General features: G+C 38.9%; 1 protein-coding gene across 8 annotated transcripts in view; it reads left to right on the top strand.

Moving 5' to 3' along the window:
• Positions 1-26,682, top strand: part of GRID1 (glutamate ionotropic receptor delta type subunit 1) — a 562,508-nt gene that overhangs the window by 213,585 nt on the left and 322,241 nt on the right. For all 8 annotated transcript variants that reach the window (XM_030030252.1, XM_030030245.1, XM_030030247.2 and 5 more), the window contains exon 3: positions 11,721-12,005. In XM_030030252.1, coding sequence (XP_029886112.1) covers positions 11,721-12,005 — 285 coding nt within the window. The remainder of the gene's footprint in view (positions 1-11,720; positions 12,006-26,682) is intronic.

Raw genomic sequence — 26,682 nt, forward strand, 5'->3', positions numbered from 1 at the left:
CTTTAGACTGTTGCTAGGCTTGGGATATTTGCATAATCCTTCAATGCAATTGTAAGTATGTGATACATTGCAGAGATCTTTCAATAGATCAACACCTAAAACTTGTCAATAAATATATGCTATAAATATGTACTGAGTCACAGCTAGATTCATAAACACTACAAGTCTTTCAGCAGTTGGCATAAATAAATGAATGTTGTTTGGATAAGTTGGCTCCTTCACCATGGGTGTGCTTCCTCGGCTACGTGAATTGATTTCTTGTGTCTCATCTGCCTTGCATAATATTGCTGTCCACTTTGCTAGTAGAACAAACAGCTATTAGAGGGGGGAAATCCAGGATAGACAGGATGATAAGGATAAGTTTTAGGGCTGTGCACTTCTTGAGTGGGTCATTGGAGTGTGGAACTTGCTGTGCATGCATGAGGCAACAGTAGCTTTTGTGAATTTACCTTGGGTCTTGTAATATTTAGCTTCTTGTAATGCAGCAGCTCTTATAGTATTATATATACCCCAGAGGGTCCCTTCTAAGTCTCCTGCTTAAAGTTCAGATCAGAGGATGTGAAATGCTGCTTTGGAGTGATGTTTGTAGCTGTTTGAATTTGTTGTTTTCAAGTAGGCATTTTACTGAGGCACAGTGGCAGGTTGGTTATGGAAAAGAGATCATGCGTCAGTGCTTTGGGTTGCTTAAAATTTCTGGGTGAATAGGATTGTGCAGTGAGTAGCACGTGCTCCTAATATGCTGGGGAAACAGCAGAATAGAAAAATCTTTTGTAGTTAGTTGGGAAGCAATGTCGCGATGCTTAGACTGTTGTTCATCCCTCCCGCTTTCAGCATAAGGCGTGATAGAAAGGAGAATAATTTAAGGGGGGGGAGGGGGCGACTGAGGTTTCTGTTGGTACTTTTTGTGCATATGTATCGCTGCTGCTAATTAGACAGGCAAGCAGGGCTAACATGTTCCTTGCTTGTCGATACTGCTCAGAATCCAAATGAATTTCTCGGTACCAAAGAACTGGGAGGTTTTATCAGCTTGTCTAGAGTTACTGCATTTGACTGCTTTTTGTAAATGGCAGGAGAGTGTTTTCCTTATGTGCGTGCCGGAACTGAGCCTGAGCCACGCTGCCATTAAAATAATACTCAGCGTGTACATGTAAAATAGTCTCAAAGGTGGTGGCAAAGTCAAGCATCCCTGCAGAATGCTAATGAAGGTGTGAAAAAATACTTCTATATTATTATGATTTGTAACGAAAGGCAGGTGAAAGAAGCAGAGGGTGAGAAAGTGCAGTTCATTCTGTGTTGAAGGGCAAAAGAAAACATGATTCTTGGAACAGAAATATGCAGTTTTCAGAAAAGCAGTTGATTATGTCCCGTGAATAATTGAGATGGTTTGCAGTTAATTCTACCTCAGAAGTAGTGTTGAAGGGGGAAAAGAAAAAAAAAAAAAGTCAAAGCTGGTTCAGTTCCACCTAGTGCCTTAAAATAGTATTGATGCCATTGTGATTAATGTATAGCTCTGTAAAACCATGCCCTATTCAAAATTACCAGAAATGCTTATCCACATTTTTAAATATCATGCCAAGCTATGATTCCAGGAGAAAACCGTTACTAATGAAATTACATTTGTTGAGGAAACAGAAGTACAGTTATTCTGGAGAATTTCTGTACTGTCAAGGTACTATTTAGTTGCTTTAAGGATTTTTTTTTTTTAATTATTAATTCAGAAAAACTAGAAAATATTTAAATTCTGTGATGTTTCACATCCTTAACCACTCACATTGTTAAATTGTTGTCTAAAAAATGTTTAAACTTTTTTTTAATACATACATTATGCAAACTTTCCTGGTTTGGCCTTCCATATCCACCCAGCTGCAAAACCAATAGCAAAACTCGGCTATAAAGCTGATTATTATCTATAAAGCTGTTTCTGCTCTCGGAGACTCTTACCTTCTTTGGAGGAGCTAGAGAGCAGTATCAGGTCTGTCTTCTGTAAAAATAAGGCCATCGCTTATCTGCCACTAGTGCTGTCAGTTAACGCAGTTTTATCAGTGGTGTATGCCTTCTACCGATTTCATGGTGGTAGCTTTTCAAGGCAAAAATGTAGCCTGTTCAATGAAGATTAACCCCAAAACTTTACTTGGAAAACAACTGGTGTATTTGTTGACCACTTGATGGCATCACTCAGTTGTATGGAAACTAAACTGCTTTGCCGGTAGAGCAGTTTTACTTGTGTGCTTGGTGTGAGAGGATTTTCATGTTTTATTTTAGACTGTTAAAGACTGACAAGAGCTGTTAATACGCTCCCACAAACTAAATGAAAGCCACAACTCTAGTTTTGATAACTGTTTTCTGTCTCCATGGTATATTACTTACCATTGTGAAATAATTTCTTTATCTGCATAAATGCGAACGGAAGAGTGGTCTAGATTGCTCCTCTTCCTGCTCCCGGTTAACTTTTCCAGGATGGCAGCTAGTCATTTAGTGGGTTGATACTGACACAAAGAATGTTGTCATGCACCAAAATGTCTTTTTGGTTTGCTTTTCCAGGGAAATTGCTTTAAACCTCCAGTTGTTGCAGTCAATATGCATTCTAGGGAGGGATTTATGCAATTTTGTGTGTTCACTATAGGTCCTATAAAATAAAAGAGTTTTGCAGCCTTTGTACCAAAACGAGGTGAGCTGTCTGTGTGTGTGCAAGCCAGCAATGACAGTTTACTGAAAATGCTGAACCATGGGGGTAATGGAGGAAACAAGACAGAGTGACTATTATTTAGAGGTAAAGGATGGTTCTGGTAATGTCAGGGGAGCTCTGACAGTTTATACATGCTGAGAATTGGCCCACAAGACATCAGGTAGTAAAGCTTATAGTTGAAAGCAAGTTGAAGATCTAAATACTGCTTCTCCTATGCAGTCAGTAACAAGGTGCTGTGTTAGCACTCCGAGAAGTGACACAAAGGAGATGGAGCCAGCTTCTGACCCCAGAAGGGGTAAACAGGCAGTGTGGGCAAAGCAGCACAAGGAAGGCGATATTGCCCGTGTGCCTCTGTTCTGTGAGTAATGGTTAACATGTTTCTGGAGGAAAAAAACTAGGAAAAATACATCTAAAAAGCCATTCCTTTTTTTTTTTTCCCCCTATTCCCCCTCCTTGTTCAGCTTAGGCTGCTGAAAGCTGGGAAAACAATAAAAAGGAAGCCCAAGAATGGGGGAAGGATCTTTAATAACACTTTTCCCGACAATTTTTCAGTAAACATGTCAAAATCTCATGCTTTCTTTAGCTTTTGAGGTGTTTTTCAGATGCTGCTTTGTCAGGGAAATTCTGATATACTGATTAGGTGTACACTTAAATATGCACACTGATATATGCACATACTGGTTTTCTTGAATGTGTGTACTGGTTTTCTGGAATCTTTTCTTCATAACTGATGGCTTACTGAAATAATCATCATTATTTTAGAAAATGTAAGCGATGATGCGTATCTAATTTTTGGATCACAAAGTCCTTTGAGCTGGCCTGCTGAGAATTTTACCCAAGTTGGAGACTGAAGTGTCCAGCTGTAGGACTTTACGATACAATTTATGATAAGATCTTCTAAAAGGAAAAAAAAGAAAGTGTTTATCAACTGACTTGCTGGTCTTATTTCAGTTGCTAAGATTCTGTTGCTAAGAAAAACCACCTAAGACTCCCTTATCTTGTGTTTTCTAAGAAAAAAAGAGAGAATGAAGGATGGAGAAAGAATTCAGAAACAGGCTAAATGGTAATTATTCAGTTTTTTCAATATATTATCTAGTGTAATCATTTTGGTTTGTAGTTATTAGGAGACTAAGTAGCAAAAAAACCCATGGAGTGCTTCACAATAGCAATTCCACTGCTGGCAAATACTGTGTTTCCTCCATAGTTGCACTAAAAGGAAAAATTCGAGCCTGCCACAGGTCAGCAAGGAGCTTCTCCAATTTTCATAGAGTTTTAGTGGTAGTCTGTGCCTCACTGGCATTATCTCATCCATGCATAGATGCTAATGATTCTGCTACAGGTTGGCTTATACTTTTTTTTAGCTTTGGCGCTGTTAAGTCTGTGACTTTAGGGACCATGGCCCCAGGTTTTGTTACTGTTGCCAATGATTTATTAAGGACCTTACATCATACATATTCACACAAGGAAATTATCAGCATCTTGTCCAGAGATGCTCTGGCAATATGGTGTGTGTGTGTCAGATTTTGAAGCTTTTCCTGAGCTTGCGAGCTGGCAGGAGAAGGTGTGCTTAGCTTCTTGGAACTGGAGAGAGCCCTGCACTGATTTGTTGTTAATTCTTCCCAATGTGGGTTTCATGACTTTAGAAAAAGGTCACACAAAGGGAGGTTTGTTTGATGTGAGACTCTAGAAAACGGGAGGTTTGAGGAGGCAAACATTAGAGTTTGCTTTGTCTTTGTGTTGGGTACATGATTCCTTTGTTTTAAGTTTATATCATGTTTCTGTGAAGCCCAGCAAGAATATTATCTATCTGACAAACTCCAGGCATGTTCTGTCCTCTTTAGTTCTCAGACTGGTTATTTATTTGTTTTTACTTATTGCAAGAGAGTCTGCAGTATTAGTCAGTGGCTGCGTTTGTATTTTGAATGCTGGGCTGGTCACAGATGCTCTCCAAGACCCTTCTCACAATGCATTATTATGCATGGGGAATACTTTCATGATTTGAAATTCTCATCTTTGGCGGAAGACTTGGCATCACATTTGGGCTCTGAATGCTAGCAAGCGGGGGAACACAATTGCCATCAGGAGCTATGGTGAGGCTATGTCAGACTTTCCTGTGGCTTCCAAAATAATCACATCAAAGACTGTGGGATCTCAGAATGCTTGTATCCTGGTCCCAGATACAGAAGAAGAGCTGATTAAATGAGAGGGAGGAAATATTTACTGTTCTCAAATGTTATATCCAAAAAACGTACACATCTAAGTTGGAATAGTTAGGGGTTTTGGTTGGTTTGATTTTTGCATCAAACCACACAGTGGACTAATTGTGAATTTGCTTTCTTGTTTTAAGAAGCATTTTGTTTTCATTGAAGGTCTGTGTAATGGAGTAAGAAATATTCATCTTCACTACATATAAGGTGATCCAGCAATAAAAGTGCTCCATAAAAGATTTTTGCTGTCTGCGTTACATTTTCTCTGTATTAACAGTTACTCTGTGAAAAGTAACTATAGCTTTCTGTAGAGTTTTCATAATAAAAATGATAAATTCTTAGTTATTTGAAGAAACGTTGTGTAAGTACGAACATAAAGGTAAGTAAAACCTACAGAAATGAAACAAAGAAAAATATGTTTATTGCTGAGTATCCAAAGGAAAGACAACTGCATAACATGACATTAGTTGCCAATGATGCAAATTCGTTATGAATTGCCTTTCTCAGTTAATGAAAGAAGCTGAAAAGTAAGCAAACATCATAAAATGTAAAGAAAAAGATATTCTTTGGGAAACACCATTTAGTGAAGCATCAGGTTGAGTGTGTGCTTAGATGACTAATTTTGATGTTGTCCTTAATTCACCAATAGGAGTGAATCTTTCTATAGAACAATATTTTTAATAGAAGCATTTTCAGTGATATTAATAAGATTAGTCTATAATTTTGTCTGCCTGATGGACCGAGGCATTTAAATTTTAAAGGCCTTTTGAGGCCTAAAGAGAATTAAAATGTGGATAGCTAATAGTCTTTTGCCATTTTTCTGTGTGAATGAATTAGTTACAAGTTTGTGCCCTGACTTCATAGAATTTTCTTGTGTACTACAGTAGAAACATTTGGGTTTTGTTTAGATATGCATGGAAACACTTCTCTGGTTTGTGTTATTTTGGTTTTAGCTGAAGGAATCGTATCATCCTCCTCTTGATTTTGAAGTATTGCTTGGTGGGCTGCAGTCTTTCTCCTTGTGTTGTCATCCTTTCTATCTCATCTCTGTGCTCCAGAAAAACTGCCCAGAAGGACTTTTTCCATTTAATTTAAAAATACCTCTATGGATGCGCTTCCCACAGACCTTACATCCTGATGAAAGATACAGCTTATCAGCTTTCTGAATGGATATCTTTTTATCTCCTAGCTCTTCACTATTCTAGTGTTTCACCCAAAACTTTTGTTATATGTATCTGCTTATATATATGAATTGGCTAATAAACCAAACTGCTGGTTAAACTTTGTACACATGAATAATACAATAGCTAGTTCCTTGTATGTTTATTTGTATATAGCACATGATATTCTGTATCTGCTTGCTAAGCCAGTTGGTAGATTTGCGAACTGTGCACTTTCAGCAGAATAAATTACAGGCCTTGATAATCTCATGGAATATTAGGATTTAGGTTCCCAAAATAGATCCAGGCCCCGCCCCCCCCCCCCCGCCCCAAATTTGCTATGTTCTCTGGAATTTGATGTTTTAATAATAAAATGATTTCTTTTTTTTTTCCCTACTGGTTTTTGAAGATAAACAATGTGAAAAAGTAGTTTTCTGCCAGATTGACTAAGACAATAGTACTAAGGCAAGCATGAAGTCCCTCATCTCAGCAGGATGGTAGCTTTGAAACCTAATTACGAACACTTAAGTGCCAACTTTGTTAATCATTTCATTGCAGAGTACTACACCAGAAATATCAGGTACATGCAGTGTGGCTGGATTTCTATTCTCTTGCCGGATCTGAAGTTCTTTTCCTTAATTTGAAAATCTTTCTGAGCAAAAAGACAGCAACCTCTCAATTTTCAAACAGTGATTTTTTTTAAAATGCAAGTTATTTGTGATTAGGTTGATTCTCCATTTGCAGTGCAGTAAAGAGCTCCTAAGGGCTAATCAAACTGAAAAAGAAGAAAAAATTTCAAGTAAAAATAAAAAATAATTCAGAGAGGATTTATCAAATATGATCAGATGGTGTCCAAAGTGGGTAGGACCAGCTATAGTGATACACAGAAGTGAGAGACAGAAAGGCATTGAAGTTTGAAGAGGCAGTGTGAGTGCTAGTAGGTGGATATATTGTTACATCTGAAATTAGAGTGGCAGCTGGTCTATCAATAATTGTGGAAACAAAGGAACAAGTTTCTCCCCTTTTCTGAATAATAGGAAACCATTGAAAGGGAGACTGAAAGATGGTCATATTGTCATGTTGCCAGGAGCAAGATAACAGTTTTTCTTGGAGTATTTTGATTCCCTGCAGTTTGGACAGAGATGAATTTAATTACAGAGAGATCCGAGCTAAAGCCCTTAATGCAAATATCCTTATGAAGATGGTGTCAAATCAGGACTTTGCCATCTGCACCTGTCTTCAGAAATAGGATGGCAATACATGAGGCAATGGTAGAAAAGCAAGATCTTAAACATGATTGTAGCAAAGCAGAATTCTTGCATCATCTCACGTGCAATGAGGAGTCCCACTGATTAAAAAGGATATATGGAGAAGGTGCAGTCTGAAAAATATTAGCTGCTCTTCCAGGCTTAAGTATGGTCTTAGTGGGATATGACTGAAGTTAGAGATGTGGGTCACAGAATGAGAGAGAAGTTTAGTATGTATTGCTGTGATGTAAGAGTCAACTTAGACAAATGGATGTTAGAAGATGCCCCAAATATATTAACCCATGTTACTTCTGCCCTCATCATGACAGAGGTGGCACAGAGAAGCTAAATGGAAAAAACCAAGGCAATAGATGGAGAAGAGAGTAGACAGTGTCTTATGAAACTCTGTAATGGGAATAACAGTTCAAGATGTAAAATGTCAAGCAGATGTGGAAAGGGGAGTTTCTGAAAACAGACTTCAAAAGAATAGGTTAGGAGAGATACTTCACTGAAACAACTAAAAACTGGTTTAATCAATAATTTGGGAAACTTCAGTGAAATCCAAGCATAAGCTTGAGAGATAGTCTGTTGATGGAGGCCAACATTGATAAACAACTACCATGACACAATTTAATGTGCTTAAATAGATGAATGCAGATTTATTCTTTAGGTATGGTGATGTTCATGTTTTCATCACGTTAACATGCACATTTCTTACTGTATGTTTTGTAGGATGTTGGTATCTTCTTAAAATGAAGCCTGATGGCAATGAAGGCATTCGGTACACTAAACTAATAACTATTGCTATTCATATAGCAGTGAAATCTGGAGGCAGGTTTGCTAGAACATTGTGTCTTTTTATCTGTGGAACAAATAATTTAAAAGCTTTATTTTCTGAAACTTATCTGTGTAAATATATCTACAGGATGGATAAATATGAAATTGTTGTAACTACAGCTATAGTACTTAAATATCACTAAAGATCTCAAGGTGTTTTGGTTCCCATTTCCATTATGTTAGTAGGTTGACATGAGCCAAGGCACTTCAAATCTTTGTATTTCGGCTTTCAGGAAATCAAGATGGGGGTTATGAAATTAATGTGCAAAAATTGCAGGTTCTTTGGAGTGCTTATGAAGCTGCAACTGACATACAGAATTAGTGATTTACTTAGTCACATTGTCAGGGATGCTTGATTGTTGCTGAAAATCCATAGCTAGTATGAAGTAAACCAGAAAATTACACATCTTTTCTCATGTCAAAGGTTTGTGTACGAGGAAGTACAGGCATGTGGGGGGAAATCCTAAAAAAATTGTCACCAGAGTTTTCTTTTGGGATTGTGTAGTCCTTGAACATTCTCTTGCTAAGGAATTTCAAGATGTCTTAAGAGTTAATGAGTTTTTTTTAACGAATTGGAGTCTGTTAGGTAGTTGTTCCCCATTGTGTTACTCATGTAGAAAGTAATACTTTTCTTCTTTATGTGCTAAAAGCTTATTCTCACCTTTCAGTGTAATAAGTGTGGAGAGGTTGAACTTATTGGAATCCATTGTATTTTTATATAGTGGAAGTCTTCTCTTAGAAATATGAGACGTTCTGTTTCACATTCCGTAATTTGACTAAAGAAAGCAATTCAGAAAATATGAAATCTTTTTTCCTTAGTCATTCCAGTTTTTTATTGCCTGCTATGCTATCTCAAAACAGAGAGGCAAGAGGAGATAACACTTACTGCGTAGCATATGCTTTCAGGCAGAACATAATCAATTGACAAAATATCAGAATGTAGAAGTGTATTGACTAATTCTTCATTTTAACCCATTGACACAAACTACAAAACACTGGCAAAATGCCTCAACCAGAACAGTCTTTGCTGAGATATTTTAGCTGTGTTTGGTGGGCTGTGCTGGGAGATAAGGGGGCCCATTTGCTGTGGTCTGTCACATCTCTGGTCTTTTTGCTGCTAATAAGTGAGCAGCTTTTGATTAGTGTCAACCGCTGAATGAAGTTCTCTCTTGTTATACAACTGGTGATCAGCTCTATATTCCACAAATAAGTGACTTTCTGAATGCAGGCTCCCATCAGAAAGGGCTTTGTTATTTCTCTCCTTCTGTCTGCTTTGCAAGTAAATTGTTCTTTCTGCAGACCCGCGTGGCTTACTTCTCTCACCCTCGGTGACAGCAAAGCTCGCTGGTTGGTGATCTCTGCAGGGGTTTATAGCTCAGCTCTGCTGTTCTCTCCCTCTGTTCCCACTTCTCTGTTCCCTCCCCTACTGTGACTAAATAAATTACCTGTATGACATGTTCAGTTTTCTCTGGCAAGAAGCCTGGGAAATCAAATCTGTTCCCGAACCTGGGTCTCCCATTTGGCAAATGTAATGCCTCCCTGCTGTTAAATCAGGTCAGCTCTCAGGAAAAACAAAGAACAATTTCATATAACTATAATCAACACAGAGTAAATTTAGATAATGCAGCTGACATATGTTTATTGTAAAGACCATCAAGGAAATAATTTTAAAAGCACTTCATCTTTCTCTGTTGCATTAGGATACATGTTGAATGTTCTGTGCATAGAGAAGATCAAACATTTTCTTTCTGTTATCCCATATCAAAGTGAAATATATTTATTTTCTCTCTGGTCTGAGAAGATATTTGGTGAAATGGTTCATTGGTTTCATTAGGAACAGTTTTATATATTTAATTACTGTGGCTTTATGTAATTAATATTAATTGATAATTAACTTTAAATTACTATTAATTATTCATAACCTGTCCCGTCCCCTTGACTTTTTGGCCTCTGAAAGTGGAGGTACACTTAAAAGCGTTTAGAGAAGGAAAAGTGAATCCTTTTAATACATCCTGTTCCATTTTCTACCTTTCCGCTCAGTCCGTTTCCCCCAGAGATCAGAGGCGGCGGGTCAGCAACAGGGTGGCAGCCTGTCTCTCCTGCGTCCCCAGACCCAACACGTGCCCCGGCAGTCCCGCAGCACGTGTCACGCGTGGGCAGCCTGCTCGCTCGCGTGCCGTGCCGAGGCAGTCGCCTCGGACGAGGGAAGCACCAGCGTGGGCGGCCTCCCCTCTCCAGCTGGAAACCGAGTTTTCTGTTCCGCCACTCTGCGTGTCCCGGAGGGGCTCCGAATGACACCCCAGAGGCTCTTTCCTTTAGCCACTGTTAGCAGGCTCACGTAGACTGCAGGAGGACTGTGGAGCACCTCCAGTCACCTCACGTCTGGCTTTATTACAGGAGGGCTCTGTCCCAGGGAAGCGGAGCGGCTGGTTCCCTTCGGGCAGGCTGTGCTTGTGCAGGTGGTTGCTCAGGGACTGAAACAGCTACTGAAACCCTGAGCTCGCCCCTAGCCCTCTTCAGAGGAGGAGAGGAGTAGGAAGAAGTGCCCGGTGCCCCTGGGGGACCCTCAGGGCTGGTGCAGCGCGAACGTACGAGCCCTCCCTGTGCTGAGCTCCCAGGGGCCAGCTTTGCTGCTGCTTATTCAAGAGGGTTGGTAAAAACGGGCATCGAGAGCTGCCTTATAGTTTTTCACAGTCTTACCACCACCGCCGCTGAGTAAATAAAGGCTGGGTTATAGCTGGGGGCCTTGGCTGGAAACATTTCCCAACCCCAGCTGAATATCAGGTTGTCTTACCTGGAGGAGTCCTGGGAAGAGCGAGCCGTGCCAGAGACGGCTGGAAGTCCTGAGCCGCAGAGCAAGGCTGCACAGGGCTCTGCTCAGGGCTGCCCAACCTGCGCGGCCTGTGTTTCAAACTCACCTAATGCTTCATTCTCAGAAGCAGATGGGCGCGAGTGTATATGCTGTGTTTTTAAATGGTACATGCTTTTCCAGATCTTTTTGAAGACAGCTACAGCGTTGTTAATAATTGTTTAGTCGTTCATGAGTTGCCTTCGTTCTAACGAGTGCCTTTGTTGTTTCTCTGTTGCTCTGAGACACACAGTGTGAATGTTTTTTTCATCAATTTAAAAATCCTTCCAAACTCCGTTGTATAAGAGAAATTCTTGAAACTGAAATTGCTCTTTGCTGTCCAAAGTCTTCATCCAATGTGCACAACAAAGATTAAGAGGTGAAGGCAGTGAAGTGGGTTCTAAAAGATGGGAGTGCAGTTCCTGCTTCCACCACGAGTGACCTGAAGCAAGGGCCATAATCTCCATCTGCATCGGCTCCTGTCTGAAGAAATGACAGTAGTAATGTTATCTGTCCTCAACTTTGTCTTATCAGTACAGATTGCAGATACTGTCTCCTACTGTAAAGGTACAGGACGTAACTCTGAAAGGCTTCAGCTGATACGGTAATACAAATCATTTCAGCTCTGTGTTAATGGCAAGGGTAAAGCCTGTCTTGTTCCCGTCTTAGTATCTAGGCTCGTCGAAGGAATTGTTGTGCTTGTGCTAACCCTGCTTTATTTCTTGTCTTCTCCAGCCTGTGACCTGATGACCCTGGGGATCTTAGCCTTAGTGACGTCCACTGGTTGTGCCTCGGCCAACGCCCTGCAGTCCCTGACAGATGCCATGCACATCCCACACCTTTTTGTACAGCGCAACACGGGAGGCTCCCCACGCACAGCCTGCCACCTGAACCCCAGCCTGGAGGAAGAGGAGTACACGCTGGCCGCCCGACCACCGGTCCGCCTCAATGATGTTATGCTGAAACTGGTCACAGAGCTGCGGTGGCAGAAATTCATAGTATTTTATGACAGCGATTATGGTAAGTAAAGTGGAGGATTTCAGACACTATTAAATTGATTTCTGCTTAACTGGGAGATGGAGAGGAAAATATAAAGGAAGGGGTGGAATATAGCTTGCTGGGTTCTTCACTGACAAAGGGGAAAGTGTTTCAAGTGGACGCAGGCCTTTGGTTTAAAGGAAAGGTTGCTGTGAAAACTAGTTCTCAGACAAGCAGCAAAGTTGCTTAGCAACACCTACCAAGACAGCTGAAGTTTGAATCATCTCGTACTTTTTCAGTAAAATATTAATAAAGTGTTGACATTGATTGGCAGGGGTCACGTAGCTGTGCAAGGAAGTTCAACACGGCCTCTACCCGTTCCCAGAAAACACTTTCTATCAAAGCTGAGTACTGTTGTCTTTAAAAATTAATTTTCACAATAGCTATTACCATTTCTTTTTTCACATGCTTCCTCACACTATTCTCAATTTGGACTAAATTTCACAGTGATATACTTCCTGGCATTAACCCAAAAGTTAGAGTTAGCATTTTCACTACATCTCATGCATTTCTTTCAGCAAAATTTTTACTTTGGGCTGAAACCTGAGGAAAAGGAGTCTCTGCCCAAGTGAATTTTAGTACCTTATCATGGGTGTAAAGAATCAATGAAAAAATAAATCTGTCGTTGTGCCAAGCTCTGAGTGAAAAGGAACTGTGCATAATTTTTTTTCTCCTCCCCCTTGCTTAACTGATATGAACACTGTTCCATATGTTTAACTTGCAGTATTTTCAGCACTCTCATCTTAGGATATAGTATCCGTAATGGGGAAAAATAAATTTTCTATGCTATGTTTTAAAACCCTGCAAACACTTTTGGCTTAAAATGTGATGCGTAAGTTTTTGGAGAGGTGACTTACTATGAACAGAATAAGAAGAAAGGAAATTAAGGTTAAAGAAATTGCAGTTGTAAATATAATCTTGTGTGTATCTGTGCATATAGTTTAGATTTTATACATAGTCTTCCACAACTGCAAAATAGATCTTTATTGGCATTCTCCGTATATAATGACAGATTTTCAATGGTGAATCAGAAAGAAATAACATCTCTGGTTTTGAAGTTGGGCTACTCCTGGTTTAAAAAAAAAAAAAAAAAGGCTACGCAAAGGGTCTTGAGCTCAAATGAGTTCTGAAAGTCTTGGGTGCAGCTTTCTGTTCTCAGTTGTTAGAGATGTCACTTGCTGTTTCTTCAACAAGCAGATTGAAGATGATGAGGGTGACTTTAAGTGAGAAACCAACTGAGGCTGTAACATCCTTTTAATTATATAGAAATATTTTAAGCGTGAGAAGGCTGCCGCGATACTTGTGGAGTTAATCAGTAGACTCAAAAATCTAGCAACCCAGCAAATAAACTGCCATGTAATTACTGTCCTATGTAATGCTTGACCAGTGAATGCTTTGAAAGCAAAAACCACAAGGTACATGGTAGGTGTTCTTTTGGTGGCTTTCTGGTAGTGGTGACAAAGTTGCTATGTAACAGAAGATTGGGCTTAAAAAATTAAAATTATTTTAACAGTTAATTCCAAGAATGAAAAAAAAAAAAAATTCTTAAAAGGGTTACAAACATCCTTTTATAGTTACTGTTGTTTCTCTCCTGCTGATTTGTAACTTTAACCTTCCAAAACTGCTTGAGTTGGGGATCTTTCAACCCCTGGGAATCCTGGCCCTCATAACATCACAGATGCTCTATGTGCAAACTGCTACCACCCATTTTCCCTTGTAGCAAACCTGGTTCCTGAACTATAGTATCACTTATTCCAGTAGTACATATGTGTTTCTTTGCCTTCTTCTGCAAAGGGTTAACATCTCAGTACCAAATCCTGAAACCCTTAATTCACATACTCTGTAAATTCAGTTATGATCAAATTTATCTTTTCCATTTACCACAGACTGTCCTTCAGTCTGTACCAGTAAGATAGACACTAAAAGGGGATGGAAAATTGCCGCAGACATTCTGCTCCTTCCAGTGGAGAGCGCGTTGGGTACTGCACCTGCCCATGTGCTGTTTCCTCTTCCTCCCAGCTGTGACAACCATCTTATACTAATCCCACTAGAAGGATTTTTTTCATAAGAATTTGGTGGGAAGAGTTTCCGTGAAGAAGCCAGCTGAACCTTGCCAGCTCTAGGCAGGCATTGGCGAATAGGGGAAAAATAACCTAGTTCCGTGGATGTTGCACACTGAGCTCAGGAACAGCAGCCTGGCTCCCAGGGCATGCCCATTGCCCTCATTAGTTTGCTTCAGCAGAGCCGTGCTTACGCATCTCCAGCAACGCTTCCCTGCTCAATGTGCTGGAGTTGACTGCTGGCCATGAGGAGGGAGGTCACTTGAAGAACACGTGTTTATGATTATGGAGAGTTTCCAGCACTGGGATTTTGTGGTTTACTCTAATAAATGGTCCTTCTCTACCTGCTCTCTGGAAGTTATACTATTCCCTTGAGTTATGTTTTAATTTGTCCATCTGCTGATCTCTAAAAACCAGCCAACCCCTTGGTGTCCTCCTTGTGGGAGCTGTCAAGTGTTCTAAAGACAAAATAACACTGCACAGTTTAAAGAAGTCCCATGTTTATAGTAATGCTGTGCTATGCTGGAGCTGAAAATTATTTACCTCATGAATTACTTGTCCCTTATCAGACATACATTTTGGATTATAATTTCTGCACTGGCTAAATTAAGGAAAAGTAACAGGCTTGGCAATTAGAAATACAGAGTAATCACTGAACAGCCTAACAAGCCCCTTAATATTGTTGTGCTTACAATAAAATATGCCTTGTTTTACACTGAAGCTACAGATAGAAATCTATATGCACAACTTCAGTGAAAGAATATAGTCCTTGCCAGTAAAATGCCTTAAATTCTGTGACAAGAAATGGAGAGATTTCACAGGAAAGTTGCGGAAGTTTTAAAGAAGAAGATTGCTAAGTGGAAATGGTAGAAGCAGGGTACAAACTGGGGCATTCCACCTAGCGTGAAACCAGCTTTTAGATTTTGTCACTTAGGGTGAAGAAATGGATAATAGCAAGAAATGGGTAATAGCTTGGTTCTGGAGAAGTGACCTTTCAAAGACCTCAGACTGGATAGGTGCAGCATTCAAGCTCTTCCTAATGATACGCTGTTCTTCTACTGAGCAGTACCAATGGGGGAAAGGTCAGTTGATACATATCCATACAGTTCTCCTGTATTTGTGTAAGATAAGGGTTCATATAAATACTGCATCTTCATGACTCAGCCCTTGTTTTTCCACTTCTCTCATTTATGGTGCGTAATTTCAGAAGATGCACGGAAATCTACCCCCCATTGATCACAATGGGAGCTTTCTGCTGATGAGACTGCTGCCTGATATGAAAATGATGGCTAGGTGCTATAGCGATTCAAGTAAGTCATAGCTAAAACAAGACAAGTCTCCTCTCTTGCTGATGTGTTGTAGAGCTGTTGGAGCTCAAGGCCAGAATGAGACAGTCTGAGCCCTCTCTCTGTCCCTGCTATTCTTTGCCATGTCATCCTGAGAAGGCTTTCTAGCTCCTCTATGCTTCCCTTTCCCATCTGTGAAATGGAAAGAAAAACCTTTCTCTCAGTGCGACTGAACTGGTGTTTGAAATTTCTTTAGGACTTCTTCAGGCAACGGAATTAAATGGCACATTCAGGAATAACGCAATTCCAGTAAGAGCTCAAGGGACCAGGGTCACGTTAAATGCATTGTTTTACTTCAAATGTCTTTATGAAAATCCCATGATAAATCATGGTATTTGACATTAATTTCCTGGGGAAAAATAATGAATTGACCCTAAGTTTGTCAATGGCTGTCAGACGGTGCTCCGTGGAACTAGGTCTAACCACCTGTTAAAGAACCTGCAACAGAAATCAGATCTGTTGTGTCATCCTAAAAAGCTTCAGATGCACTGATGTGTTTTGAATTGCTTTTTCTGCTACAGGACCATCTTCTGTGCCTCTACACACATTGCATCAGTGTGTGTAAAGGCCTGCTGGGAAGTTTAATGTTTTATTTTGCTGACCTCTTGGATGTAGAACCATCAGTAATCAAATTTTCTGACACCAAAATTGGTAGCGTGGCAAGTTTCATAAAGAATCTTACTAAGCTCTAAAATGACTATAGGTTAAAAGCACTGGGTGCTGCCCACAGTAAGATGAGGTTGGGTAGTAAACAGTTGGAAGTATGCTTTTAGGGTGAGCAAATACACAGATGTATGGTTACAGGAAGGATTTGAGAAGGATTTTGGAAGCTGGATGTGAAAATGAAACCAATGAGGAATACCAAGTTGTATTTCAGAAGAGAAATGTGAGTAATAGCTATGTTTTCACTAGATTAATCCTTACTGTTGAAAAACACTTTGTCTCTGTAGTTATATCAAGTCTCTGCTTTTCTACACACATGCACATGTACTCATATTACAAAACATAAGACAAAACAGTTTTTTATGACTGTTTTGTGAATGAAAATGGTATTAAACCTGTGAAAGGGAGCTGTAATATTTTATTCTTAATTTTTGGTGTTAATAAATGAGCATTGTCTGGTTAAGAAGTGGTGTGCAATAGTTTTGCAGAAGAAACTTTTGAAGAATTTTGGACCTTTCAAATCTATCTATGAAGCTTTGTTCCTACAGGGGACCCCCCCTCCCAACCCCATAATTTATTGATTTATAAATTATTTTCAATCCAATTTTTTTTTAAATCAGAGATTTTTTTTTTCATCATGATCATTGATGCCACATGAATTTTGAATGTTTCCTGATGAATCTTGATATGTAGAAAGAACTTTGTTTTCGATGTGATGAATTTCATGGGAAGTTTTGTTTCCTACAGCAATTACATGGCAGTTTTATTTCTGAGTCCCACCTGTCAAGGGCCTCACCCTTGATTGGTAGTTACAGGAATTACACTATCAATAATTTTACAACTAGCTGTTGATCCTGGAATGGTCTCTCCTTTGTAAAGGTCCCTTTGTGCAGGCCACTACTCTTGCAATTATTTAATTTGCAAAAGAATGTAGTAATGAAAAATGAGAAATGCATGCTTTTACACAATCCATGTGTAATACTGCAAATCAGTTGTGATGTGAAGCATTGGCTGCCACAACAAAAGCAAAGTAGAACATTTGCTCATAAGCTACGTTCATCTTACCTGCTTTAATTTGTCTTTAAGTTTTCTTTTGTTCTTGTCAGTATAACATATCTTCTGCTTTCTGCATCATTATTTCAGCTGTCAGACAACTGCTGCTACATCACTAGGGCTGCTGTATTTCTCTACAGGCTTTTCCAGTGAGCATGCCTTGTTTAATGCAAATACAGGGAATCTGGCTCGAGAAGTGGTGAACCAACGGCACATGTGTTGGTATGTGCCCATTCAGCAAATCTGACACTACCAGAAAGCGTTAGACTTTTTCTGCATCTGTTGTGGTTGAGTTTGCACGTGTTATTAAAAATACCTGGGTTTTTCAGTTGGTTTGAGCATCCCAGCTGGAACTGTTGCGGAGAAGCTTGAATTGCGATTGCTGTGTTTGAATGGTAAAATGTATAGAATTTAAGCAGCCAGACACAGAGAAACGTAACTGCTTTATGGTCATCAATCAGTCTGCAAGACTTAGAGGGGGAATCCCTGGACATCTCTGTTTTTGGTGCTGCTGTATAAGATGATAAAGGGAGGAATAGACTGGGCCTAAGCGCCTTTTCATCCAACAAGGAACAGAATCCTCTGAGCATTTATTCTACACAAATTCTGCACCACCTAGTTATTCATGCATAACCAGGGATACTGGATGTCTAGACTACACACAAATATAAAATCTTCAATTTCTGCCTGGAAAAAATAAAGACTTTCCTGTGAAAAGAGTGTGTCTCATAACATAATATATAATCATCATTACTGCTGCAGAGGATGCCAGGAAAGAAAGAATTCAGCCACGTTCTCCCAAGTCCCACAGGAATTTTTTGATGCCATGGGGTAGAGGAAAAAAAATTGACCTTTTGACTTTTACATTGAATTTGATCTGGAAGCTATTGAAGAAATGGCATTGTATGTTCCCATATTTATCCTTGAATCACTTTTCTGACAGTAGCAGCACTTAAAGTAATTGGCCGACTTAAATTAAGCATGGATTTTTGTCATTTTTGATAGTTTTTTTTATTTAGTAATGCAGTGCGGTATATAACGCTAAATGTAATTAAAGTAAGTCAATTTCACTTCAAATTATGACTTATAAATTAATTTTAGTACTTTGAGTTTTAAGGTATATGAGTAAGCGTGCTAACAGCAGAAGTAAGTCTTCCCCCTCTCTAACCCACCCCATAATTACTAGCAGGGGGTGGGAGCAGTGGACAGAGGTTGTTTCCCATAAAAGCTATTCACTAAACACTTTCAGGGCAATGACTGGTATGATGTACAAATGATCTTAAAGTTATGGTAAAGCCTTTCTTCTGAATGAGTGCTATCATAGCCTACCTGGAAGTTCAATGGTAGTAGAAGCCAGTCGGAGATCTTTGGTCAAACAGTTTGGGCAGTTTCAGGCAACTTGTCTTGCTCATAAATTCAAGGCAGGTTAAGGAAATAATTTTGACCTTTCAAATAGTTTGAAAAATGTTTTGCAAAGAGAGGTTGCAAGTTCTTTTGAAAAATTCAAAATGCTGTGGAGTGACACTTTCAAAACAGAAGGCTTGCGCTCTTTATTCAAAATAGTTATTTTAAAATCAGTTTGTATTTTAAAAGACTTCAGAAGTATATATGAGGGGGGATGCTCATAAAAAAAATTAAAGGAAAGGCTTTATTAGAAGCAGTTTTCCACCAGTTTTTCAGCTCAGTCATCTGGTCAAAAGTGATTATTAATCTAGTCCTGAAAGCACTCATTGTGCATTCTTTATTGGCTCTTTCTCAACTCATTGTAACATTTTAGTGAATGGTCTCCAGGCTCAACTTTGCAGAAACTAGTGGGTATTCGTGACTGTTTTTTCCCCTTTATATTCTGAAACAGAGAAATGTTTCATAATATAGCACATACTGTCTAAAGAAAGTGCAAAGTTCAGCAGCTTGGAACCGGAAGGTGCAAATTAATTCACTTTGAACAGAGAGGTCTTTGAAAATTGTAGATGTCATCTGCAGAAGGTCCTAAGTTCTTGGACTTTCCTTCCCTGACTGATGGTAGTTTGAATCTCATGACTTTTCAAGCCATGGCATAAGGCTAAACTGTTTGTTCAGGCATGTGAAAATGTCGAGGAGAAATGTGACGATGATTTGTGTACTTGAGCGGGGAATCTGAGGAGCTAATTCCAGAAGGGAGTCTCTTTAGTTCACATTTGTTAGAGGGTGAATGTTTATACATTCATTTAGAAATTTTTCAATAAATGCATAGCTGGAAATTGAACAGAAGAAGGATAGAAGTCTGTCCTGGAGGGTGTATGTAGGGCTTCAGGCAGTAACACCATCATTCTGAGAAAATATATTCAGATATCTCAATATGCAATGAACTTTGGTGAATAAGTTCCCAGTCTCTATTGTCTTTCATGGAAAGCAGTAGGGGAGAGAGAAAGAATTCCTATATATATATATGTATACACATACGCATATATATATTTATGTCTGGATTTCAACGAAAGTGGTAAAGGAGTGTGTGTATACTTGCATACACATATGTGCATATATTTGTGTGTAAACATATTCATGAGTTCATATGTGGAATAAAGGAAACTTATTTCCTCTGCTCCCTTCCTGCCTTTGCCCAGTCCCTCCAAGTAATCTTTCTGATGTCACTCTGGGCAGGACTTCTTTGGCTTCCTTCCTGGATGGAAATGGTTTCTTTTTTGTTTTACCCAATTAAGAGTTGGTATGGCTTCCCACCACTGCTTTGTGTCATCGTTATTGAGACAGAAATCTCATTCCTTCTCTTTCTTATGCTTGTTGTATTTAGATACTGTGTTGTATTTATTTATTTTTCTTATGGCTAAGCTTTTTTTGTGGGTTTGCTGGCTTTCTTCAGCACCCTTTCCATTGGCTGGGGCTAGCGCTTTGGCCAGGACCATTCCTTTTGTCTGCTGGTCGATGATAAACAGTGAATGAACATACTCTGAAGGATTCTTTTTGTTGCTCCTCTGCTTGTAAAGCATGGTGACTGAGTACATTAGAGAAGAGATAACATTATTAGTCATTGTCTTCATAGAAGGGATTAATCTTGAGGACCACAATGAATGTAAAACTCCCGAAATCTTTTTAGAGGAAAAGTATGGTTGGGAATGTAATTTTTATATACCCCTGAGGGTTAAAATGGTTTTCTACATATTGTGTGGCTATCAACAAATACGTGCTATTACCACTCCTACCACTCCTGCACAGTATTCATATGCTTGTGATGTATTGATAGATTTGTACAGCAATGGACTACTGCATTTGTGTATATATAATGCAGCAAAATTATTAGACAAAACCAGCTTTTTTCCAACATCTGGGAACTGGAAAGATCTGATCCATGCAATCCAAGATTGCATTTAAATGTAAAGCCACAAATTTTGGTTTTTTTCCTTCTTGTCTTTTCAGAAAAGACAAGTTAAGACTGTAAATAGTCTGTACCGCAGTGATCTTTGTGGAATATGAAATAAGTATCATTCACACTGTGAATTAAAACAAACACAAGGGCCGTTCTCCTAGCCCTTATGGAAATGCAAGATAATAATTTTTTTTTTTTTTTTTTTTTTTTTTTTTTTTTTGTAACAGCAAGTAGGAAAGCAAGATATTTTTCCTAGCTGAAAAAAAAAGGGCAATCATCAAGAAGGGTAAGCAAAGGTTGATTGATTTTTCAGGTGGAGGTGAATGCAAACAAAGATAAGTTACGTAGTCTGCCTAGGAGGTTATTAAATCAGGAAATGGTAGAAAATGAAGAAATGTGAATTCCTGTCAGTGTAACACTCTTGGGATTTGTACTGTACAAGTTTCCATCTCAATGTTCACTCTCAGGAAGTAGTCGATGTGAAACTGCAGATACTGCCTCAACCATGAGGATCTGAAAGCACTTGGAGTTGTCTGAACTCAAAGCAGAACCCCAAGTTGTACATTTACTTAATACTGGAGCCACCTGTGTTATATACTACCTTTATGACTTTACATTAAACTATCTATTTAGTGAGGTTCTTTTATCATAGCGTCTGAGCAATTTACAGTTTAATGCATCATCCTACAAGAAAAGGTAGCTGTGCTTGTTCCATTGTATGAAAATTGCAGAGATGTGGGGAGTGTTGGACCCCTAAGATATTTGTTTGACTACAAACTAGGCATCTTTGATTTCAGTAAGGTTCCAAAACTTGTTTTTAATGTCTAGCTAGCTGTCCACAGCTATGCCGTGTTCCCTTCCCAGCCAGAGGCGTGCAAAGGTGGCAGAGTGTTGCTCTTACTTGAATTGTGCTGTGCAGGCCCTTTGTGCCTTCTGCATTTATGTTCTGGTGTGTTTAATATTTAGAGCTGTTGCTTTGGGAGTTATTTTAAGAGTTACTTCAATCATTTTAGAAGCAAATGCATCATTAGACTGTGAAGAATTAAATAAAAAGTGGAGGAAAAAAGGCTTCGCAGTTTGGATTATTCAGTCAGAGCCCATTAGGAATGTAATCTGGATGTCTGAGTTCCATTGGAGAGAGATTTAATATTCATCATGTTGTTATAGCATTTGTTTAAATGGAAATAATGCATTATTTTTTGTGTACAAATTGAGTAAATAGGATTAGTCTCATTACTGGGGAACATTGAGTCCTACGGAGATCCTTTTTAATGCTGGATATTTTGTTTTTGTGAAGCTCACTTTAGTAATCAGGAACCAAATAAGCTGTTTCTAACAAAAACATATGGGAGAATTGTGGAGGGCTTCAAGAAAGAGATGAAAATTGAGTGGGGACATCCCTTGTAATAATTTCATTGATGATTCCCTGCGATGGGAGAGCTCTGAATGGAAACATAGCTACTGTAAACACTATTTGGAGACAGCAGTTCAGTTCATCAATTTGGAAGGCCTTACAGGGTCAGGAACTGTTGATGGTCCCCATTTCCCAGCAGCCTATCTCATCTATCAGTAAGAATCAAACCCTTGGCTGGATAAATCTTCAGCTGTCGCATAGCAGACGTGGAAAGGAACTCGGGATAGTAATTCAGCTCTGGTACATATTATGGCTGGCTTGAATTTCATTTCCAATGTGATCGTTATTTCCTCTGGTCTGCCTCTGGCCACTATTTGTTTATATCATCAGCAAAATATCTTCCTGACAAAGAACCCATGTGGAGTGAGGAAAATAGAGAAACTATGCCATGGAAGAATGGTTGTTATGTTTATGCCAAAAGACTAAGAAATATTCAGTCCCCGAAATACAAATTGCCTTCCTTGCATAACGGACCATAGCCCAGAGATCTCATTTGTCCTAATGCAACTCCTCAGTGATTTTGAAAGTAATTTTGCTTTGGCCCACTGATATTAATATTTGATATTGCCATTAACAGGAATTAAGATATATCTTGTCTTCCAAAAGCCATATTATAACATCAAGGGAACTTTGTTAAGAAAGGAATAATCCATTAACTAGAACCAACACTTCTCTGTAATCACTGTTATCCTTCAAATGACAGAATCTTTACAGGAAGGAGCTGTCTGTCTGCTATTTATTTTTGTCGGTAGGAATATGAATCCCCCCTGCTGTGGAAGAATAATTAAAGGTCAAATTCTGGCATTGTTCATAAGTTAGCGCAGCCTGAGCACCAACACCTAACTGGATACCCCACCAGGCACTTGTGGTGTAATAGAAATCCTGTTGGCTGAAGGAACAGCAGTGCGCTTTAATTTTGAGTGAAGATCTTCCCCGTTGCTCTGTATTAAGGATGCTGTGTTATGATTACCTTGTATGGAAGTATATATGAGCTCATCAAGTTTTATTTTAAAAAAATAGTTTGCAGTGCAGATATTTGACTCCAAATGACAGTTCTGGTGCCCAAAGTACACTCTCCCTTTAGCAAGCAATATTTGGTGTTATACTCTGTCTCTGCTGTACAAAGTAGTATCTGTGGGAGTCTTTGTGGTGGTTTATATCTTTTATTCTCTCCCATCTTGTACAGCCACATAAGTCTGGACAAGCTGTAATTAAGTGAAACAATATGTTACGGTATTAAAACAGGAATAACAAGGGCAGCCTTGCAGTGGGAAGGGTGGGAGGCAAAGAAAGAAGGACACTTTAAATGTTGGATTATTGGCCAATTAGTGGGGTCGACTGAGTACTGATGACAGATGTATTTTGGTTTTCTTTCTCTCAAATCCTACTTACACCATTAGAAAGGAACAAAATTCAAAATCACGGTAGCAGAAGGGGTTGGAACCCCAGAGGCAAGTGAGTTTGGCAAGTGCAGCCACCCTCTCAGGAACCACAGGCTGGCTGTGGGGAGATGTTACGTTGATGTGACGGCAGTAATGTCACTAAGGGATGGAAGTGTTTTTTGGTGGAATCTCAGCCTGTCCTCTTCCTGTTTGGATTACTATAATTTAGCCATTTCACTTTGCATCTGGTTTAGTAACTTGTGCTGTGCAACAGTAACAGACAGAAAATTAGCTAATTAGCAATAATAGAAATCTTGATTGTTTCTTGGTAATGTCAGAGAATAATAAGATATTTAAGGCCTCTTCAGACAGTTGCATCCCCAAATCATTTGATGGTTTATAACATGATGTGATTGAAAAAATACTTATTAGACTTCGGTGGTAAGAGAGAAAACTACAAAGCAGTGAGATTTGTCTGCTTCCTTTTATGGGCTTAGCTCATGTAGTGAAGGTGATAGAAGGGCTTAATTTCACTAACTCAGCAACTTCATTGCAGTACATTTAAAAAAAATGCAGTGTAAAAATTAACTAAAAGCTTCATTTTTGGGGGGAGAGAAGGAAGTTTGTTTTGTAGACTGAGATCTGTTTTCTTGTTTCAGGTAAAAAATCTGGATTGGTTTGGTTTAAATAATAAAGAATAAAGATGAAAACTTTATTACCTTCTTTTTCTCTAATTATGCAAGAACCGATGTACCAGTGTAACTTTAAATGAGTGAATAGTCTCCTTGAAATCCAGATACAAATGAGTAATCACAGGAAGGGAACTGGAGAATTTATAACCTATCTCAAATACTCAGAATGACTCCAGGGTTCGAATCCTGCTGCAGAAAGGTCTGCCTGATGTGAGGAAACACCTGCATGAGGCACTTTTAAGCAACAGAGCCTGATACCATCCATGCCAGGAGGCCTATGAAACAGTATTGGCCCCTATCCTGCAAAATGTGTGTATATGTCAGGTGCTCTATCTTTAGACTTAATAGAGGGACTGTAAAGGCTATATATAACCACAAACTGAAACACATATAACTGTTTGTACAATGGGCTGTCTACATGTATGCATGGACTGAATTGTTCAGTTTGTGTTGAATTTTACTTGGTTCCTGAAAAATATGGCATCTGAGATTACACTCTGTATGTGTGAGATCATCTGTCAGTCTGCTTGTGTTCTGAATAATGTTGATTCTGTTGACCAATTTCAAATCAATCTAATACGGCAGAGGCCTCAAGTCTTTTCTATGCATTTTGAAAAAATAAGTGGTCAAGACAAGACAGAGCTCCAAATTCCTGCTGTGCAAGAGGTCGCACTGTGAACTCAATTGCAAACTATTAGACAGCAAAGAATCAACCCAGCTGCAGCAGGTGCTTGGTTAGGTTTGACATTAGGGAATCCCAAAAGAAAAGGGTCTTACAGAAGATTCAAGGGTATTAAAAGCTTTAATCAGACATTGTTAAATGAGGTAATCCAAACATCAGACACAAAGTTACAGGACTCATGACTGCCATTGCTCAGGAAAGGGTTTGTTTCTAACATTCCAGTGTTTAATCCCTTTTGTGCATTAACCGTCTGTGTTTCATCTTTCTCAGCTGATGTAAGGAAGACTTACTGTTATATTGTATGATGGACTGGGATGGAGTAAACCATCTCTGAAAGAGTTCTAAACCCCTCGGCCTACAGTAGTCACTGTGCTGTTTTAGGATCTGCCAAAAAAAAAAAAAAAAAAAAAAAAAAAATTGAATTTAGTCATGTTTAATCCAAGATCTGCCTTTATCTTGTTCACTTTTCTTAAATTCCTGTGAAGGCGGCCTTTTCCTTTGCTTGGGACTTAACGAAATTTATTCTTCTGTTTACTGTGGCCATTAATCGCTTTATAGTAAAACCAGACAAATTTGAGCCCTGCTTCTGCAGAAGGGCTGGCAGTGCCACCTGAAGGAAAGGAAAATCCTTACAAAACTAATAATCATCTGGGGCAGGGGGAGTATTTGAGAAGCTCTGACCCTTTGCAGGAGAGGAATGCATTTTCATTGCAGGTTTTTAATATTAATGTAGGAAGAAAGATTACCCTTGCTATCTAGCAAAACAATAGCTAATTAGATCTTTGTTTCTTAATAACGATGAAAGCTTAAGTGTTAGAACATCAGGAGAACTATCTGGGGATTCTGAATGATTGTTTAGAAAACAAAAAGCCTAGTTGAATTTCCTCTTATTTGTGGTCACTGCTGTTTTTCAAGTATTGCTCCAGCAGAATCTGTAGGGACTTTTTTTTTGTCATGGATTTATTAGAAAATTAGGAAGTAAGAATACCTATGGCTTTTGTGTGTAAATGTGAGTGATTTTGGAGATGCTTAGCTCAATGTGTTTCTGAATGTTCTTATTTATGTTACCCACCTAACTGAAAAAAAAAATCCCTTGGTTGAAATGCTGCTATGAGGAATTGATATTGATTTGAGTATTCTCTTTAGCAAAACCTGCTAACAAAAGTCAGCAGCTAAATGGTTTTTTGCCTTAATAATGATTTAAAGACTGGAAATTGGCAAGCAAAAGGAGACCTGTGGGGATATATGTAAATAGCTTTGTTTTCCCATATGTCTTGGGTGGGAGGATGGCTGCTTTTTATTTGGCTAATTCTTTATGTGCTAAAGAGACGTTTTGTTAGGGGAAAACATCCTTTCTTTTTTTTTTTTTTTTTTTTTTAAATTTTTTTATTTTAAGGAAAAAAGAAAGACTCTGATGATAATGACCTGAAAGAAAGATTTTAAACATTTAGTGTTTATTGCTTTTAATTACTGTGGTAATCACACATGCCAATATGTGATGTTGATTCCTACTTTGTTTATTTGAAATATGTAAACGCATCCACAAGCACGTTTTTCGTTAGAAAATCTTGTGTAGGACGTAGTCATGTTGTCGAGATACCAGAATCTCCCTACAGCCTGTCTTATTGTGGGGTGTCTCTTACAGAACTTGACATGTTGATAGGAAATGTCATATGTTTAAAACAAAATGAAGCCAAAATAGTCCTTAAACTTAAAGACCACGGAAGCTGGAAAGATGCTTCATCTTTATGCTTTGAACATTATTTAATTCCCAAGAAGAAGGTTTTGGAGGACTAATGGCAGGGAGATGACCAAGTTTCACTGGCTTTTAATGTCATTTAAGTGCTTGGTCCAGTGACTATTTTGCCCTTTGAATATTGTTGTGGTTTAACCCCAGCCAGCAACTAACCACCACACAACCCCTCACTCGCTCCCCCCTGCCCCAGTGGGATGAGGGAGAGAATCAAAAAAAAAAAGTAAAACTCCTGGGGTGAGATAAAGACAGT

This window comes from Aquila chrysaetos, chromosome 11, assembly GCF_900496995.4.
Source record: "Aquila chrysaetos chrysaetos chromosome 11, bAquChr1.4, whole genome shotgun sequence".
Classification (NCBI taxonomy): domain Eukaryota; kingdom Metazoa; phylum Chordata; class Aves; order Accipitriformes; family Accipitridae; genus Aquila; species Aquila chrysaetos.